General features: G+C 49.8%; 1 protein-coding gene across 1 annotated transcript in view; it reads right to left on the reverse strand.

Moving 5' to 3' along the window:
• The window catches only part of WNT9A (Wnt family member 9A), a 56,451-nt gene extending 40,658 nt beyond the window's left edge, over positions 1-15,793 (reverse strand). Inside the window, exon 1 of the mRNA XM_083467176.1 lies at positions 15,609-15,793. Coding sequence (XP_083323302.1) covers positions 15,609-15,718 — 110 coding nt within the window. The 5' untranslated portion in view covers positions 15,719-15,793. The remainder of the gene's footprint in view (positions 1-15,608) is intronic.
• Positions 15,794-21,466: the final 5,673 nt, after the last annotated feature.

Here is a 21,466-nt window from a genome sequence, read left to right on the forward strand (position 1 = left end):
CCACAGACAAACCGCAGATGGGTCATTCATCCTCTAAAAGGAAGACCCTCAATAGCCTCATCTGCGCTATCTGCCAAAGCTTGGTTGCTATGTCCTTCCTCATGATGTCACTAAATGCTTGCATGCTTTGTGTCATTACCTGAAGCTTATTCAAAGTAGAGCAGTTCAGGTGGCGCTATGCATGGCTGTGACAACCCAGCCCATTGCTAGGCCAAACTTGACATGATGGAGCAGCCATATACCGCATTTTTCACTCTATAAGACGCACCAGACCGTAAGACACACCTAGTTTTTGGAGGAGGAAAACAAGAAAAAAAATATTCTGAATCTCAGAAGCCAGAACAACAAGAGGGATCGCTGCGCAGCGAAAGCAGCGATCCCTCTTGCTGTTCTGGCTTCTGGGATAGCTGCACAGCCTGCATTCGCTCCATAAGACGCAAACACATTTCCCCTTACATTTTAGGAGGGAAAAAGTGAGTCTTATAGAGCAAAAAATACAGTATTTCTTTATCCACATGGTTTCCTCGCTCGTGTGTACAGGTGAAGTGGACATCTGGGCTGCAACTTAAGACCCAGACATCGAGCTGAGGAGGACTGGAAGCAGAGTGGTCCTTCCAGCAGCTTATATAGGAGAGGGTCCCTCTCCATCAGCTCTGCTGAAGACCTACTCTTTTAAGCAACATCCACAGCTGCTATTCCATCAGGCTACAGTAGATGAAGAGTCATGGTACCACAGGGCTTCTGTATCTGCTCTGCTGAAACACCTGCAACTTCCGGCTCCCCCTCCACTCCTTGACATGCAAATTTTGAAGGATGGTCATGTTTCGGTTCTCAGATGATTTTGGAAAGGGTGAATTTGATATATTCAGCTTTAAACACAAACGGAATTGGTTTCCTCGGTAGGAACACCCTCCCACCAGATGTCAATGAGAAAAACAACTACCAGACTTACAGAAGACCTCTGAAGGGTTCAATCTCCAGACAGGCTCTTGTCTGAAACCTTGGACAGTCCCTGCCAGGCAGTGCAAACACTACTGAACTAGATGGCCCATTGGCCTGACTCTGTATAAGGCAGCTTCTTCTGTTCCTTTGCAACTGCTGCCAGTCAGGGCCCAATGTACAGGGATCCAGTATAAGGCAGTTTATTATGTTCCTATGACAAAATACACAGAGAAGCTTTTTTCCCCTGCACATATATGTATTGCAGTTAACTTCCTCTCCCCACCCCACTCTGAACACTCAGCCTCCTGCCTTGAATGCCAATTAAATTACCTGCTCACAGGAAATGTCCAAATAAGAGATAAAGCACGTGCCCAGTAATGATTAAACAGAAATGGTTTCCTGTTAAGGGGGTACCATGGAGGTCTGCATATTTCCCCTCTACCCCTTCAGTCTCATGGCTGCCACTGCGGCATCTACAAGGCTAAGTTAATCATTGGCCTTGCTGTCTGCCTCTGCACAGCCACAACTTCGTTTCATTGCAGGTACGCCCTCCGTCATCACAAACCCTCCCCAAACAACTGCAGCCTTGTTGCTTGCGAGCCCCACCCACTGCCAGATTGTCTATGAAAGGGGGGGGTGTTCGCTTTATATTTAATTATGTACAGTGGCACCTCAGTTGTCGAACGTATTCCCATTCCGGAAGACCGTTTGACTTCTGAAATTTTCAGGAACTGAGGCGCAATGGGCGGCCAGCAAATCTCATTGAGAAAAAAGGAGAAACTCACCTCGGAAGCCATTCGACTTCCGAGGCACATACAAAAAAGGAAGCATTTACTTCCGGGTTTTTGGCGTTCGGCTTACAAAACGTTCGGCAGCCGAGATGTTCAGAAACTGAGGTTCCACTGTACAGTGGTACCTCTGGATGCGAATGGGATCCGTTCCAGAGCCCCGTTGGCATCCTGAAGAGAATGCAACCCGCGTCTGTGTGTCACGATTCGCCACTTCTGTGCATGTGTGAGCAGCAAAACCCAGAAGTAACGTGTTCCGTTACTTCCAGGTCGCCGTGGAGCGCAACCTGAAAACGCTCAACCTGAAGCAACTTTAACCCGAGGTATAGCTATGGTTTTCCCAGTCGTGATGTATGGAAGTGAGAGCTGGACCATAAAGAAGGCTGATCGCCGAAGAATGGATGCTTTTGAATTCTGGTGCTGGAGGAGCCTCTTGAGAGTCCCATGGACTGCAAGAAGATCAAACCTCTCCATTCTGAAGGAAATCAGCCTTGAGTGCTCACTGGAAGGACAGATCCTGAAGCTGAGGCTCCAATACTTTGGCCACCTCATGAGAAGAGAAGACTCCCTGGAAAAGACCCTGATGTTGGGAAAGATGGAGGGCACAAGGAGAAGGGGACAACAGAGGACGAGATGGTTGGACCGTGTTCTTGAAGGTACCAACATGAGTTCACCAAACTGCGAGAGGCAGTGGAAGACCGGAGTGCCTGGCGTGCTCTGATCCATGGGGTCACAAAGAGTCGGACAAGACTAAACAACAACAACAACAACAACTGTATTTTGTGTTTTCCTTTTGCACTTTTATGTTATCCGCCCTGTGATCTTCAGATGAAGGCTGGTGGTGTACGAATTTAATAAATGAACAAACAACATGGACCATGGGCTGAAAACATTTCCCTGATCTAAAGCAATGTAGACACAACCCAAATCTCAACACAGGCCATCCTGACCCAGTTCTTCCTGCCTGTATTATGACCACTGCACCACCCAGCATGGCTTTGCCGTGGACATGGAAGGGTTATGTCAGCAACTGGAGTAAACCCACTGGCTTCCAAAAAAAACCCATGCTGATGTCACGGCATGACATCATGCTGGGTGGAGGCAGCTGTAGTAAAAGTGGAGGCAGCTGCAGGACTTTGGGGGCTTGTGCTGTTTATGGGCAGGGCAACCCATTTGCAAGGCTTTAGAATTAAGAGGCACTTACGGTTAGGGCCCAACCCAAGCCAGAGTATCTAATAAAGCTCAGCTACATCTTGCGAACTTAGAAACTGGGAAGATGCTTGTGCCAAAATGTGGGATTCCTCCCTTTTTGCACGCAAGGCAGAGGCAGATGAAAAGCTCTCCCAGTCCCACCCCACTATCCACTGAATCACACCGTCCTCCAGACTTGAATCAGCATGGGGTTGGGGACTCTTTAAAGAGCCGAATTTTGCTAATAAAGATAGTAGCTCTAAGCTCACAAAGGAAATCCACACACCCAGCCAAGCATAACAATCGGGCAAATTGCTGAGTATTACGGATACTGTGGTTCAAGCATCTTGCCAAGAGCTGGCTAAACCACCAGGACGACCGACTCGCCAATGCAAAACTTCGTGCTTTGATTTAGATGGGGAAGCTATTTCAGCTTGCATTGGTTGAACACCTTTGGAGCAACTACCAATACCAGGGGGCGAAGGGAGAAAGAAAGCAAGTCAAGCCATCCAGCGCTACTTCCGAAAATGAAAGCAAATTCTCATATCCTCTTCCAGCTATGGCAGTACTGCAGGTTGCGTAGACCTTACATGCTTAAAGCTAGGCCCATGCATTGGTGTCAGTTCTGGTGCTGGAGGAGACTCTTGAGAGTCCCATGGGCTGCAAGAAGATCAAACCTCTCCATTATGAAGGAAATCAGCCCTGAGTGCTCACTGGAAGGACAGATCCTGAAGCTGAGGCTCCAAGACTTTGGCCACCTCATGAGAAGAGAAGACTCCCTGGAAAAGACCCTGATGTTGGGAAAGATGGAGGGCACAAGGAGAAGGGACGACAGAGGATGAGATGGTTGGACAAAGCTACCAGCATGAGTTTGACCAAAGTGCGGGAGGCAGCGGAAGACAGAAGTGCCTGGCGTGCTCTGGTCCACGGGGTCATGAAGAGTCGGACACGACTAAACGAGTAAACAACAACAATGCATATGGTGTCAAAACATGATGTCTCTGCATCTAACACACAACATATCACACCCTCCCCATTCAGGTAAGAGGAGGGTATGTTTGTGTGTGGAATATAGCTAAACACAGGCCAGACACAGCACCATCCAGGTCCACTTAGTGGGACATCCCTACAAGGCCAGGCCAGCATTTTGCTGCCCAAATTTGAGGACAAGACAGCACATATACAAATGTGTCTAAATAAATGCACAGGATTTTTCTTTAATAATAATAATAATAAATGACACGCTGATGGGGAAATAGAGCATACCAATCTTTCACACTGGAAAAAACCACAAAAATGGAGTTGACAAGTTCCACTCATTCCGATATGCCACGATATACCTAACCCTACATAATCACTCTCCTTTAAAACACACAACTGTTTACAGTTAAGAACCTTGAAAATCCCAGTGGGCACATCACCTAGTGAAGGCCCTATCCAGGCCCACCAACCTACCCCAGGAAAGAAAAAGAAGAGGACCACCTGACGCAGCCTGCTTCTCCCCCAGTTGCCAACACAGCCGAGTTGCCAGACAAGCAGCATAGCTTTGGGCTGACACCATCTCATTAACAGGCAACCATGAAAGATTTGTCCCGCTGCTCCAATTCCTGGATAGGCCACACATTTGGAAAGGCCAAAAATTCTTTGCTCGAAATAAAAGAGAGAGGGAGGGGAAAGTTTGGGGTTGCTGGAGATTAGCCCCAGCTGTCTCAATTGCTTCGGCAGACCGTGAAACGGAGCAGCGGTGGCTCAAGCAGGCTGCTTCACCCAAGCGACATCTGTTTAACACGGCTGCTGGTGCCCTGGATGCACAAGAGCAACATTAATAGCTGCTACTAGGAAGGAGTCTCGCTTATCAGGATGCTGTGAAACAGGCAGGGAGGTTTGGCTTAAAACTGCAGAGATCTCCAGGGCGTGTATATATACACAGGCAGATCACTTTGCTTGTGAAGAAGAAGAGTTTGGATTTGATATCCCGCTTTATCACTACCTGAAGGAGTCTCAAAGCAGCCAACATTCTCCTTTCCCTTCCTCCCCCACAACAAACACTCTGTGAGGTGAGTGGGGCTGAGAGACTTCAGAGAAGTGTGACTGGCCCAAGGTCACCCAGCAGCTGCAGGTGGAGGAGCGGAGACGCAAACCCGGTTCCCCAGATTACGAGTCTACCGCTCTTAACCACTACACCACACTGGCTCTGACTGATGTGTTACATCTATTAGAGAGCTGCCATTTACCATGTCAGGCTATCAATCCATCATTGCCTACACTCCCTGGCTGTGGCTCTTCAGGATTTCAGGCAGGATCTTTACCTGGAGATGACGGGGATCAAACCTGGAACCTTCTGCAGTCAAGCAGATTCTCTACCACTAAGCTACACCTCTTTCTCAGGCCAGGGTCCTCCCTTGTCCTGAATGCAGGCCCCACTTACACACATACCTGCTACTATGATTATTTTCTATACCACCCTCAACCTCTCCATTCTGAAGGAAATCAGCCCTCAGTGCTCACTGGAAGGACAAATCCTGAAGCTGAGGCTCCAAGACTTTGGCTACCTCATGAGAAGAGAAGACTCCCTGGAAAAGACCCTGATGCTGGGAAAGATGGGGGGCACAAGGAGAAGGGGACGACAGAGGACAAGATGGTTGGAGAGTGTTCTTGAAGCTACCAGCATGAGTTTGACCAAACTGCGGGAGGCAGTGGAAGACAGGAGTGCCTGGCATGCTCTGGTCCATGGAGACACAAAGAGTCGGACATGACTAAATGACTAAACAACAGCAACAGCAACAACAAACCACCCTCTATTAGAGGATCACAGTGTGGTTTACAATATAAAAACATAAAAATACATAACATAATAACAGACTAAAACAATGTCCCACCCACCCACACATAGATTGTTTAATTAGCCAAAAGCTCAGGAGAAGAGGAATGTTAAACTTTAGGAAGCAGATACCCTTCCACCAAGCTACATCCCTGGCCTGCTCAAGTTCCCGACTGGTCCACTACTGCTCCTCTTATCTAAGGAATTCTGTGCGAAGAGAGATGTAGCCCCAACAAACTGAAGCACCTCTCATTTAATCTCATGGTTAATAAGGGCTTTAAAGCTCAGCGGGAAAGCACCTGCTTTGCAGATATCCTATACCCAACAGCATCTCTGGGAATCTCCCCCACCTGACAAGCCCCTGCCAGTCAGTTCAAGATGGGCCAAAAGTCTGCCTTGGTATAAGGCAGCTTTCTATGATGCTAGTCTGGAGAAGGGCTGTGTGGCTAAGGCTGTGTGGTTCAATCTCCAGGTAGGGCGGAGAAAGAGAAATCCATGCCCAAAACCCTGGAGAACTGGTGACGGTCAGGACCGACAATAATCTGATGTGGCAAGTCGGCTTCCTCTGCTAAGAATGGAGTTCTGCTACTTTCACAAAGAATTCCTTTTCTTGATTGGAAGGAGGAATCATCTGCAAAGAATACATACCAGTGGCACTGTGGTATCTGGAATGATTTTACCACGGGGCTGTACGCAAGCAGATCACATTGCCCGCCCTGAGACAGGTTAAGTCCACCACACCTGAGATATCTCCCCTCCTACTACAATCTACCAAGAACCAGGACTGGGTTTTCGTTTTACCAACCTCTGCTACTTGGGGTTGCCTCCTCTTCCTTTAACCCATCTCTTAGAGCAGGTGTTTTGCATGCAAGAGGGTTCAGTCCTTGGCATCTCTCCTTGAAAAAGAACCAGGCAGAAAGTGGCAAGAGGGGCAGGAGGGACCACACATCCCTACCCAAGATCCTGGAATGCCAAGCTGATGCCAGGCAGAGTAGATGCTACTAGGCTTGCATTAAACAAAGTGGGGGCCCACCACAGGGGGGGGGAGCAGAGACATCACCTTGCCAACAAAGGTCCGTATAGTTCAAGCTATGGTTTTCCCAGTAGTGATGTATGGAAGTGAGAGCTGGACCATAAAGAAGGCTGATCGCCAAAGAATGGATGCTTTTGAATTCTGGTGCTGGAGGAGACTCTTGAAAGTCCCATGGACTGCAAGAAGATCAAACCGATCCATTCTGAAGGAAATCAGCCCTGAGTGCTCACTGGAAGGACAGATCCTGAAGCTGAGGCTCCAAGACTTTGGCTACCTCAGGAGAAAAGACTCCCTGGAAAAGACCCTGATGTTGGGAAAGATGGAGGGCACAAGGGGAAGGGGACAACAGAGGACGAGATGGTTGGACAGTGTTCTTGAAGCTACCAGCATGAGTTTGACCAAACTGCAAGAGGCAATGGAAGACCGGAGTGCCTGGCGTGCTCTGGTCCAGGGGGTCACGAAGAGTCGGCCACGACTAAACGACTAAACAACAACAACCACCGAGACAGCCCTGCTCTTTCTAGCTACCAACAGAAGATCTTTGTGGCGCTTCTGAGGGGTTTTTTTTATTAATAGACACACCGCATCTCCAAGCACCACAACACCAATCCAAACTACCTGCTTTCAGTTAAAGGGTGGAGGGGAGGAAGAGAGAGATATCAAAAGTTTCAAGCACAAGACTTCTGCATCAGGTCAAGCTTGGCTCTCTGCAATCATAGCACTTTGTATGAAAATTTGTTTTCAGCCGCAGAACCGAACACAGTCCTTTCACACAGAAGTCCACTCCTGGTTAGCTTTGTCCGTTTCACCATCTAACATGAGAGGAGAGAGATCCCCTGAAGTTCTACCAGCAGATCCTGATCCACCTTCTTCCCATGACTGCCCTATGAGTAGCCCAGGGTTTCGCTAGCAGGGTCTCCACTTGAAGAAACAAAAGGGTGCTTAGCTTCCCCAGCACAGTCTAAAGTAGGACAATTCAGCTGGCGCAACCTATACAGGCAGACAGAGGCTTAAGGAAAGCTGACATGCCAACAAGACTCACTGGAAAAGAGCATTAAGCACGTTGCAACAGCTGCTGCAGGCCAAGCCAAAGACTGAGGCAGGTGCTGCAGACAGCTTCTGCATTATGGCCGTCGAAACCACACACACATTGCACAGCACAGAGGAGGGTGGCCTATTCCACTCGCTTTAAGCTTTATCAGGAGATTCTGGGGCAAGGTCTATGACCATCCCTCTTAAGATGGTAAGAAGAACCTGCTGGACCCATCTAGTCTAGCATCCTGTTCACACAGTGGCCAACCAGATGGCTGAAACAACAGAGATCTGATTGGTTTCTCCCACAGCTTCCCCAAGCATTTCCTTTCCGCTGTGTCCAATATTTTGCTGCTGATCACACCAAAGTTGGGTTACCAGATGTCCCCGGTTCCCGGGGACAGTCCCTGGATTTGCAAATCTGTCCCCGGGAAAATCTGCTACCAGGCTGGCCCCGGGCTGCTGACTGCCACTGCCAAAGGAGAACTGGGGATGTTCGGCGGTACAGATCTCCTAGGAAGCTGACTTCTACAAACTCAGTCCAATGAGCTCAGCATTGTTTCCACCAGAGATGGGGACCCAGAGCCCTCACACTTCCTTGTACACCCATTAGCCTTTGCCGGCAAGGGCAGTGGTCCAGAGTGATGGGAGCCATTGTTGAACAAGCCTGGATGGACTGCAGGATCCACCTCCTGTGTCTACACTAGCTAGGAGAGGTTCTTCCCAGGTTTCACACTGGGGTCTTCTCCCCAGCCCTCCCTAGAGATTCCTGGGACTGAAACTGGGTCCTTTTGCATGCAAAGCAGATGTTCTACCATTCAGCTATGGCTACTTCAAACTGCCTTGAGTCAAACTGCCTTGAGATCCTTGGAAGAAAAGGCAGGGATATAAAGATGTAATAAATGGCAAAGGGAAATGCATGGAAAACAGATTTTGGAACGTGCTCCAGAACTCTTCACATTTCCTGCATCTGGACTCTAGTACAAAGAACAAGTTCCCCTTCTGTCAGGATTTTGTGGATTGTGGCCAAGGGAATTTTACTCAGAAAAGACCCACTAAAATTAATGAACCTAAGTTAGCCATGCAGGAGTGTTTTGGATTCGAATACTGTCAGATACAGCCCTATGACTCCTGGCACACAGATATCCTGAACCATTGCACCTCCTGGGACGTCAGCAGTGGACTGAAACATCTACAGGTGTTCTTGCAAAACTATAAAACTACATCACAGCCAGAAACTACGGTCTGCTGCTCGCCTATCAGCAGTAAAGCGTGTCATCCAGCTTCAGAAACGGCACCAGATTGCATCAGAGTGAGGTTTGTCTTAGCCCAGAATTCCCTTTCTATCTGGCACCAGTTGCCTCTGGAAATGAGATGCATAAGACACAGTGATGATAGCCATCCTCCCTTTTCTACCATGATCAGGTAGGTAGAGATGAACTGCTGCCAACACTGGGGACCCCAGTGACCTTGCCTGGGTTAATCCAGAAACCATCTTCCAAACCAGCTGGGACTGTTGAGTCCAGTCAATACTGAAGCTCATACAATACAGTCAAATATTTGCAAGTTAATTGACAAAGGGTGATTTCCTCAGCTGCTTACACTGGGAAAGTTGTAAGAGGCAACAGTTACAGATGTTTGGCCAGACTGTCCCCTACACAATTACCACCAGGTTCCAAGGGACACTTCCACGCAATGTGTTCCAAGCAGCTGTAGCCAGAACAGATTTGGTGGAAACTGCAAGCATCCTCGGAGCTTGCTCGTTTCTTTACAAAGCATCTTCCAAGAGGCAACGTCCACGTTAAAAACACACTTTGCCATCGCCACCAGCTTTCCCAAGCACAGAGGATGTAACTTGCCCCAAGTTGTGATGAGGATCTGCTCTGCCCAAGGAATTCTGCACAGTCATCATGCCAAAGGCTTTCCCAGTTCCAGCTCCATCACCCAAAAACCTCCTGCCTCCAGTACTCTCTGCCCGCTCTCCCATGCCATCCCATCAGCCTAGAACTGCCTCCGCCTTTTATTCCAAAGGCTCAACCTCATTCCAGCAAGAAGCCTCCATGGCCTTCATCCCACAGCAAACCCAGGCCTGAAGAACATAGAATCATAGAGTTGGAAGAGACCACAAGGGCCATCGAGTCCAACCCCCTGCCAAGCAGAAAACACCATCAGAGCACTCCTGACATATGGTTGTCAAGCCTCTGCTTAAAGACCTCCAAAGTAGGAGACTCCACCACACTCCTTGGCAGCAAATTCCACTGTCAAACAGCTCTTACTGTCAGGAAGTTCTTCCTAATGTTTAGGTGGAATCTTCTTTCTTGTAGTTTGGACATAAGGAGAGCCTGGTGGCCGATGGCCCATATAGTCCAGCACCCTGTTCTCACAGTGGCCAACCAGATGCAGGATGCATTGCAATAGCGTTTACTCACATTCATCCCATGGCAATATCTCCACTTCTCCCACCCCTCCATTCTTAGACACCTACCTCACTGCCTGGGCACTTATTTTTCCTACCCTGCTCCATAATGCACCTTGCACAGTTGATGCTGCTGCGATATCCAAGACAGCTCAAAACATTCCTGCCTGACATTCCGTCACACCGTGTTGTGACCAAGAACAAAACCCAGCAAGAGGCAAAGCAAAGAGGAGGAGGCTTGGTCGCAAGGGGATCAGGACCCCACAGGTTTCTGCTCCAGCCACAGGTACATGAGGACAATATCAGAGCCCAGCTAGGTAAAGGGACCCCTGAACATTAGGTCCAGTCGTGACCGACACTGGGGTTGTGGCGCTAATCTCGCTTTACTGGCCGAGGGAGCTGGCGTACAGCTTCCGGATCATGTGGCCAGCATGACTAAGCCGTTTCTGGTGAACCAGAGCAGCGCACGGAAACGCCGTTTACCTTCCCGCTGGAATGGTACCCATTTATCTACTTGCACTTTGACATGCTTTTGAACTGCTAGGTTGGCAGGAGCAGGGACCGAGCAACGGGAGCTCACCCCGTCACGGGGATTTGAACCACTGACCTTCTGATCGGCAAGTCCTAGGCTCTGTGGTTTAACCCACAGCGCTAGACCACGCTAATAGTTCGCTGGGTCTGTCCATCCCCAGCCTGGTGCTGGCTGAGGCCAATGGGTGCTATACTCCAAGACTTCCAGAGGGCACCAGGCTGGAAGGATGGACTTCGTCTAATGTCCTGCTTCTGCCTAACCACCAGAGGTATTTGGGAACCCCACAAGCAGCACATGAAACCATCAGCCTCCCCCATCTGACAGCCATCAACCGTGTTATAAACACTGAGCAAAGTCAAGTCTTCTGCCTGCAGGGGAGACCTTAATAGGCATTAACATTTCTGCAGAACAGTCTCTCTCTAAAGGCATGCCCTGAACACCCATGCCTGGCGTATTAAGTGATGCTCTTTCCCTGTGGGTTTGCAATGCACCCATGCACATCAGCCGCACTGCAGGAAGCCCTGCAACGCCCTGGGTTCCCCTGTCATTCTGAAAGGCATCGCACACATGAATTAAGTGGCCTTTTCAACATTCTTGCATGTGGAAAGGATTCAATGGGCAAGGGCCATGTTCTGCACCCATGCACCGATTCCTGCACTGCAGGGGGTTGGACTGGATGACCCCTGGTGTTCCTTCGTGGAACGGTAAAGTTGGAAGGGACCCCAAGGGTCATCTAGTCCAACTCCCTGCAATGCAGGAATCTCAGCTAAAGCATCCAACTTCTGCAACTGTATGATAAGCAGATACCTATTCCACCATATGTGGCACCCAGACTCCTCTTGTCCATGCAGAAAGAGATCCGTGCATGATTGTTATGCGCCTGCACGCACACTCAGGAGTGCTTCTTTTCCAGGTATGATACTTGTCGGGAATCCAAAACATCCATTAAGCATTGAGGTTTAAGAGGAGGCAAGCAATGGCCACGCTTCAAGGAGAGGACCTCAGCAGGTTGAAGAGGTGGAAGGTACAGAGGGAAGCAGGTTAAAGCAACCTCCTTGCATTTTATTTAATTCTTTCTGCACTAAAACAGAAACCTCATCTTGCTATGGTGCGTGTGGGTTGGGGGGGGGGGTGAGAGGCTGGCTATTTGCCTCCGATCCCAGCCTACAGAGAATGGATCCTCCCAGAGAGAAACAAAATAAATAGAAATGAACAAGACGAGGGGAGGGAGGGAGAGTGCAAAAAGAAACTTTCCCATGAAAATATTTTATTTTCTTAGAGAACAGGATACACCTGCGAGTCTTAACACCAGAGGGTAGTTGGGGGTGGTGGGTTTTTTTTTATGAACTTAATTCATGGATTAATGGACCCCTCTGCTGGCAGGAGCCAGAACTGCACTTAAAACCATCCGCTCCCCACCCCCCTCAAACTAGAGTGGTTTTAACAAGTGGTAAGGAAGGTCAACTTTTTACAACTGCATCCAATTGCTCCAAATTGCCATCAGGCTTAATTAGGAGTAGGGGCAGCAAAACACAGAGCCATAGGGATGCTTTTGATCAAACAGGAGCAGATTGGGCTTCTCTTTCAAACTTCATTAAAACAGGGGAAGATGTAGCAAGTCTTTGGCGGATGGGGGAGTAAGGAGGAGAGAGAGACAGCAGCCACAACAGGACACCCAGCACGCAATAGTTTTGCTCCTTTTTTCCTCTCCGGTGGGAAGGATCTGAGATCAGAAGAACAGCCTTTCGACCTATGACAGCTCCCCACCCATTTTGCATTTCCAGAAAGGAAGCTGCAGAAATCAGAGCAGGCACACAGAGGAGGGAGGATGGGGAGGGACTCAGACATACCAGCTCAGAAGGGTGGGGGACATACTTCCAAGACAGGCCGGTGAGGTTTTTTTTAAAAAAGGGGGGGGAGGGCACTTTCCCAGACAGAGAGTCTTATGAAATACAGGAAGAAGAAAAGAAACAGCTTATTCTCGCTGTTCTCTTTGATTGCCTGCCCACCAAATGCCAGAGCTTAGAAACACATGGCAGCAGTAATCACTATAGCTGGGGCAGGGTGGGAGAGAGAAGGACACACACCAGGGCACCAGAAACACACATTCCAGACCCCGCAATTGCATCTCAACAAACGCATTCACAGGAGCCCTGGTGCCCCTTACAGCAGAAATCTCACACCCCATCTCTGCAGCATCAATGTACACCCCTGGTGACTAAAGCTCATTCTCACAGCTGGCTTCCAATGTAAGATCTTGCAGACTAAGTGGTTAAGTTCCACCATCTCCTTAGTGGAGATACCTACCATTCTCATGCAAAATGCCTCCCACCTGTGAACTCCAGGTGAGCAACAAGTAAAAGAAATACTTTGGTTTTTCTTACAGGAGCCTGTTCTTGTAAGCCACTGCAGGTAGGTAGGAATCAGAGGGCTACATCCTTGATTGGCCTGTAGGGTTGCAGGAGGACCATGCATCTGGCAAAGTAGACTGTTGCCTTCTAAGTTTGTTCTACAGGGAGCCATTTCAGCCTCAAAAGGTAGCACAGCTCCACAAGACACGCCAGCCTATGGCTATAAGGAACAACCAGCATGATCCATCCCATAAATAAAATGTATCTTGCCATTTCCTAACAGAGTCATCTGTAAATTGCACGGCCAGCAAAAAACTCACAAGACACAGAAAGGAAGAGTGACCACAAACATTTAAAACCGATGTCAGCTTGCAGAACCCAGGCTGTTGCCCACCACTAAACGCCGCGGAAAAGAAAAATAAATAGAGGGCGTCCAGATCAGCACAATGTTTTATAGCAAAAAGAAAAGAAAACCCTCTCACCTCACTCTTCCAAGCCTGTTCAGCTTCCAGGGAAATTCAAGGCAAGCCAAGCAATGGATATTCTTCCAAAGTGCAAAGCGGAGCGAGGAAAGAGCTCAACAAACTGTTCCCAGCTGACAGCCTGGAACTTCAGACATGAAATTAACGTGGAAAAGGGATGCAGTTCAAGCAAACTGGGAGACATGCCTTGAACAGAAAGGCCAACTCGCCACCAGCAGCACTGAGACTCAGGCCAGTTTCTCAGGACCAGCCTAAGGCCAACTTAAAGCAAATCCACAGAGTTTAAACAGGTTGACATTGCCATCATCTTTGCCCAGGACAAGGCTCATGAGTCACCCACACAAGCAGAGGAAGGGAGGGTCATTGCTAGAGTGCCAAAGGAGAAGCAAAGACCCAGCCCCCTTAAGCTTTGCCACTTCTCCTAAAAACCCACCACTTTGACACCGGTAGCCCAGGAACAGCGTATTGTTCTTATGCAATCTACCGAAGATTTTCATTGCAGGGTGAGGAACACACAATACAATCATTGGACATTTCCTAACACACATTTAAGAAGAGTCAATGTGTCTTCTTTGGAAAGAGCGTCAGAAGGGGCTACACAGGTAGTTTGCAAGGAGGGGAGGGGAGACAAAAATTGTGCATTTGTGTTTCACACACACACACACACCCCAAGAGAGTCGCTTGGTTCTGCAGGGAAAGTAGCACCACCAAATTACTCCTCTCCCACTTCCTGTCCCTTCCGATTCAATGCAATCAGATTTTTAGAAGGGTGACTGCGTGGAACAAGGAATCGTTTGCCACTTTTTGGATGCACCTGACCCCAAATAATTTGGGGAGGGGGATAATAAAGAAGGGGAGTATTGGTCTACATAGCAAACAGCCCTGGATGCTGCAAAACACCCTGAACAACCTATAATGCGGAGAAGGGAGAGTGAAAACAGGTGGTTCAGGTAAGAGATTCGTGCAAAATGCACCCCTCATCCCTGAACATTCATACTGGGCAGGGAGGGGGGTCTGCAAAAACTTTGCCGGGAGATGTGGTGGGCTTTGGGTGGAGAGAGGGGAATACTGAAAAAGGGGTTTTAGTAAGGGGAAAATACAGACTGCATAGAGGCTGGGTTAAGCAGCCTGCACGAGATTATGCAGTATTTTGGAGCGGTGCGTTTTATGCGCCGGAGAGAAGCGCTCGCGGGTCGTCCAGCGGGCAGGGACGCCGCCGGAGCGAGCGAGCGAGCAACCTGCCGCTCTCAGCTGGAAGGTGAAGCGGGATTATGGGGCACACCTAAGGGAGACAGAGGCAGTCGGATTGCTGCCAAGTCACGCAGGGGTGGGGGTGGGGAGGGGGCACAGCGGGCGCCCTATATGAAAATGGAAGGGAGAGAGAATAGGGAAGGGCGTCGAGGCTTTGGCTTAAATGCAAAAGTTGCAAAACTTCAGGGTTTGCAAGCAGCATGTTGGAGAGAGGAGGAGGAAGAGGCAGGCTCGACGGTACGGTGATGGGCGCACGCCACGGCTGCGAGGGGGAACGCTGCTAGCAGGTTGTAGTGGGGGCAGAGGAAGGCACGAAGGTGAACTTGCAAAAGACAAGCCCCGTTTCCAGGGAAGCATTTTACGAACAAATAAAAAGCGGACAGCGGGTTTGCTGTGAAGCAGGCCCCTCCCAGGTCGAGGGCGCTTTACTCGCGAGGAAGCGCGCACAGCGCTGCAGCCCCAGCCACCGCAACCAGATCCCGCTCCCCTTGCTCCTACCGGCCCCCCAATACCCAGCGGCGCTTTACTTCCCACGAAGCGCAGCGTCGCTTGCGCGCGGGTGAAGCGCAGCGCGATCCAAAGGCAACCGATCCCGGAGCAGCCAGCGGCGGCCCGGGGCTCGCTTCCTCGCGAGCAAAGCGTCGCAGCGCCACGCGATCGCCGGCTGCAGAGTCCGACCCCGCCGCGTTACCTCTGGAGAGGAGATTAGGGGGGTGTCAGCTAAAAAGCAGCCCCCGAGGTGAGGCAGCCGCGCCCGCCGCCGACTTACCCGAAGTAGGCAAGGGACGGTCCCGGAGCGCCGGCGAGCAGCAGCACTAGGAGCGCGCAGGAGGCGGAGGAGAAGAAGAGCCAGCGGAGCAGGCGGTGTCCATCCAGCATTTTGCTGCGGCGCTCGGGCTGACCATCTCGTTCCTTCCCCCCGCGGAGCCGGATCAGCAGCCGGGCGGCTGGAGGCGGCCGCTTTATAGGGAGGCCGGCGGCGGCCCGAGCCCAGCTGCGAGCCGGGGGCGGGGCCCCGAGCACGGAGGCGAAGGTCGGGGGCGGGGCCAGGAGGGGAGTCCCGCCCCCTCCGCTCCGCCTCCCTCCCCCCCTCCCGCGCGCTCCCGGCGGAGAGCGGCGCAAAGGAGGCAGCGCTGCGCTCGGCTAGAGCGAGGCTGAGAGGCGAGCTTCGGGTCCTGAGCTGAGGACGGAGAGGTGGATCCGAGAAGGGGAAAGTCGATCTTCGGCCAGGGTAGCAGCAACTGGTCTCTGAAACTCCCCGCCTGTTGCCCTGCTGGCTTCGCAGCCTGCTAAAAACTCTCCTTTCTCCCCAACCCCCTTCCCCTTACGCATCAGGAAGAACTTTCTGATGGTAACTTACCTGGCAAGGTGATGGACTTGCCTTTGTTGGAGGTTTTCCAGGAGAGGTCGGGGGGGGGCACCTGCCAGGGATTATCCAGCAATGATTAGTGGATTGCAGGGGGTTGGACTAGATGACCCGAAGGGGTCCCTTCCAATTCTACAATTCTGTGTTTCCAAGCATTTGGAGGTTTTTTTAAAAAACAACAGTTGCTTTTCCCTATATCTTGATGCTTTTAATATGTGCGCTGTTTTTAAAAGCCTGCCATTTTTTAAAAATGACAGATTTGTTTATTTACTTACAGCATCTATTTATTTATTCTACTGAAGGTATACAGTGGTACCTCTGGTTGCGAATGGGATCCGTTCCGGAGGCCCGTTCGCAACATGAAAAGAGCGCAACCCGCAGCGGCATGTCTGCGCACGCATGGATCGCAATTCGCCACTTCTTCGCATGTGCGTGATGTCATTTTGCGTGCATACGCAAGCGGCGAAACCCAGAAGTAACCCTTTCCGGTACTTCCGGGTCGCCATGGGATGTAGCCTGAAAGAACATAAAATAAAGTGGACGTAACTAGAGGTAAGGGACCCCTGACCATTAGGTCCAGTCGTGGCCGACTCTGGGGTTGTGGCGCTCATCTCGCTTTATTGGCTGAGGGAGCCGGCGTACAGCTTCCGGGTCATGTGGCCAGCAGGACTAAGTTGCTTCTTAGCAACTCAGAACCAGAGCAGCGCACGGAAACGCCATTTACCTTCCCGCCGGAGCGCTACCTATTTATCTACTTGCACTTTGACGTGCTTTCGAACTGCTAGGTTGGCAGGAGCAGGGACCGAGCAACGGGAGCTCACCCCGTCGTTGCGGGGATTCGAACCGCCGACCTTCTGATTGGCAAGTCCTAGGCTCTGTGGTTTAACCCACAGCGCCACCCGCATCCCAACCAGAGGTACCACTGTATATATATATATATTTCCTCCATGGAGCTCGAAGTGGTGTATTTTGCTTCACCTCATTTAATCCCCAGAACCCCATGATGTAGGCTAGGCTGAGAGGCAGTGACTGGCCCCAAGTCACCCAATGAGTTTCATGGCTGAGCGTGGATTCGAACCTGGTTCTCTCATATCCTAGTTCCACACTCTAAGCCAGGCTTCCTCAACCACGGCCCTCAAGCTGTTTTTGGCCTCCAACTCCCATGAATCCCTAGCTAGCAGGACCAGTGGTCAGGGATGATGGGAATTGTAGTCTCAAAACATCTGGAGGGCCGAGGTTGAGGAAGCCTGCTCCAGATGTTTTGTGACTACAATTCCCATCATCCCTGACCACTGGTCCTACTAGCTAGGGATCATGGGAGTTGTAGGCCAAAAACAGCTGGAGGGCCAAGCTTGAGGAAGCCACTACACTGCATCATGTTATGTAACCCCCTTACAGGTATATTTTTGGGGAGGGGTTTAATCGAGCACTGAGACCTCCGGGTATAGGGTGGTAATAAATTCAATTAATAATAATATATTGTATTTTCTTTGCTGTTTTTATTATAGGTTGTTCTCTTTTTTGGCATTTATATCTCACCTTTTTTCTCTAAGGAGCTCAAAGTGGTCTACATGGTTTTCCTTTACCCTCCCCAATTTAATACCCTTGTGAGACAGGCTATTGGCTGAGAGCCAGTGACTGACCTAAGATCACCCAGTGAGCTGCATGGTCAAGTGAAGATTTGAACCCTTTACATTGCCTGGAGATGTGCATGTGGAAGGCGATTAACAATTAAGAATAATAGTAATTAAATAGTGCATAAATCTTATGTGGCAGCCAGCGGCGTAGCGTGGGTTGTCAGCACCCGGGGCAAGGCAAGTAATTTGCGCCCCCTAACCCGGGGCAAGGCAAGTAATTTGTGCCCCCTAACCCCTAACCTGCCGCGTCAGGTGATCTGAGGCGAGTTGCCGCTGGCGCTGCCGCCCAAACGACACCGCTTGCCCGGAGGAGGAGGAGGGCAGAGAGGCGAGGAAAATGCAACACGGCCCAGCAGCTGCAGCAGCGGCGGCGGGGCTGTGAGGAGGGGCTGCCTGGCGCACCCTCCGCGGCCCTGACGCGCGGGGACCGCGGCGAGCGCTGAGAGCCGCTGCCAGCTCGTCGGTTCCGCAAGACATGGGGCTCTGCTACAGCCTGCGCCCGAGGCTCTTCGGCGACTCCGGAGGCAGCGAGCGCGCCCCCCCCCAGATGTTGCGCCCGGTGCGGCCGGCCCCCCTTGCACCCCCCACGCTACGCCACTGGTGGCAGCGGCTGTTGGGGGGAAAGGCAATCTCAAGGCAGCTTGCAGATAAAATAAGAACAGATAAAATAAGAATAAGATAAAATAATAAAGTGTGCAGACAATCTCAACAGAAAAAGCATGACCCTCATTAAAAGTGACCAATTCCCAAAAACCTCTTCACCTGCCAGCAGAAAAACTGTGCTGTGGGTGACGATTAGATTAGGCCTGCTCTGCAAGGGCACCTAACAGAGTGAAGGGGTAGAAATATTGAATGCTCCCCCCATATATAGGGAAGAAGGAATCGGGAAAACTCCTTGACAGTTTAAGGTTCATAGAATCATAGATAGAACTGAAGAGTTTGAAGGGACCCCAAGGGTCATCTAGTCCAACCCCCTGCAATACAGGAATCTCAACACGTGTTCCCCCATCCAATTTGTAACCAGACCAGACTCTGCTTAGCTTTGTAAATCTGCTAGCAGTTTTATTGCTGCACCAATAAGAGGACAGTTCTGTTTCCTGCTGTTCTAGATTTCTTCTTGCAGGGAGGGTTGTTTTTATGGGGTGGGGAGGTAATGCAAGGAACCGTTCAGAAATGGAATCTCCCGAGACAATGCATGTAAACCGAGAAAATCTTTAATGAACATAATTTTTTTAAAAAGAAAGAAATGGAATCCCCCCCCCCACCTGCAGCCCGGTGTGATACCATTTGCAGAGTTTGGACCCGGTTTATTCATTAAGTGGCTTCATTTGCAGCACGTTTCATTCATGATTGCTAGCCACGATGGCTATGCTTTTCCTCCACAGTCAAGAGGCTGCTTGCTTCTGAATAGCAGTAGCTGGAATCCACAAGATATTTATTTATACATACATACATACATACATACGTACATACATACTGGACATACATATGAAATGCGGGTGGCACTGTGGGTTAAACCACAGAACCTAGGACTTGCTGATCAGAAGGTTGGCGGTTCGAATCCCCACAATGGGGTGAGCTCCCTTTGCTGGGTCCCTGCTCCTGCCAACCTAGCAGTTTGAAAGCTCGTCAAAGTGCAAGTAGATAAATAGGTACCACTCCGGCGGGAAGGTAAACGGCGTTTCTGTGCGCTGCTCTGGTTCACCAGAAGCGGATTAGTCATGCTGGCCACATGACCCGGAAGCTGTATGCCGGCTCCCTCGGCCAATAAAGCGAGATGAGCGCCGCAGCCCCAGAGTCGCCCACGACTGGACCTAATGGTCAGGGGTCCCTTTACCTTTACCTTATACATACATACATACATACATACATACATACATACATACCCTGCCCATCTGGCTGGGTTTCCCCAGCCACTCTGGGTGGCTTCCAACAAAATATTAAAAATACATTAAAACACCAGTCATTAAAAACTTCCCTAAACATGATGGTGGAGCAGACCCCTTCAGGATCACACACTTGGTACATGGCTCAATATCAGCTGTCACTATTACAAAGGAGGACAAAACCAATGGCAAGAGATCTCTTTGGAGACGTCCACATCAGCACAGTGTGGAACTGCTACATCACATTGGGCAGCGATAACTTCAGATTTTCACAGTTTGAAATTGTTTGGTCCACCAGCCGAATTCAAAACAGTGTCTGATGGAATTCAAGCACAGGCCAAAATCCACTCCTCAGTCTTGGGAACAGACCTACCTAATTGGGCAGCAATATTTCCAGAGGCATCTGAAGTGGCGGAGTTCAGAATGTTTTGGTCCACCATATTGATTCAAAATAACATGCAGTATCCAAAAACTGCCTCCTCCCTCTCGGAAACCACCGTATCAGGTTTGGTCATGGTATCTCAACGGCAGCAAGAGTCTTAACAGCACAAGGATGGAGGAATGAGGAAATCCCGACTAAAGAACTGTGGCAAGAGAAACTGATGGACTACGCGGAATTGGCAGAATTGACACATAAACTACGCGACAAGGATAACTGTGATTTTAAAGAGGAATGGGAACCTTTTACGAAGTATTTAAAGAAACAACAAAATGAACTGGACTCCTTGGCAGGTTTTGAATAAACACTCACAAAAATTTTATTGGTAACATACAGATAGATAAATTGAGGATCTTCACAATTTTATAATATGCAGAGAATAACATATGTTAAGAAACCAGAGAGAGGAGCTGAGGGAAGTCGGGCTGGGGTGGAGGGTGGGTTTTTCTGAAATATACTCGGAGTCGAGAGTGGATTTTATGCTCTTTATTCAGCTCATAGTGGTGAGGAGGAATGAAAGTTTCCCCAAAGTATCTACTTTATATACAGTATTTACACAATGGGCTGCACGTGATTGGCTAATTCCAGGATTCTCCTGTAGGCCAATCAGGATGTGGATTCACTTCCATCTGGAGCTGGATTGGGTGGCTCCTGCAGACCAATCATACTGCTGCATTTTGGACCCTATTGTTCTAGGACCAATTCGACTGCTGCCTTTTGGATCCTATTCAACTCAGTACATAACATTTTCCTTTTTAGGGGGTGAGAGGGGAGGGGGAAAATGGGGGGGACATGTGGATGGTGTATTTTTGATAAATTGTTATGTTGAAATTCCTAATAAAAAATCATTTATTAAAAAAAAAGGTTTGGTCATGGTATCTCATGAGGCTCTGCATGCCTGGCTATGCCTCTCTGCCTCCCTCTTCTCTCACCATAGAAGGCCAGTTCCCAAATGTTGGTATCTACCGAGAGGCCATGACAGAAGATCCAGCAGGTTCTTGTATTGCTGATTGGTCTCCTCTCGCCCTTTTCTTCCACAGGCCCTGCGTTACTTCCTATTCACAAGAATAGCTTTGGATTCTGCACTACGTGACTGGAGCTTGCTCCATGGTAAAGGTAAGGGGACCCCTTACCATTAGGTCCTGTCGTGACCAACTTTGGGGTTGTGGCGCTCATCTCGCTTTACTGGCCAAGGGAGCCGGCATACAGCTTCCGGGTCATGTGGCCAGCATGACTAAGCCGCTTCTGGCGAACCAGAGCAGCGCACAGAAACGCCATTTACCTTCCCGCCGGAGTGGT

Source organism: Podarcis liolepis (assembly GCF_965112155.1).
Source record: "Podarcis liolepis genome assembly, chromosome: 12".
In the NCBI taxonomy this organism is placed as follows: Eukaryota; Metazoa; Chordata; class Lepidosauria; order Squamata; family Lacertidae; genus Podarcis; species Podarcis liolepis.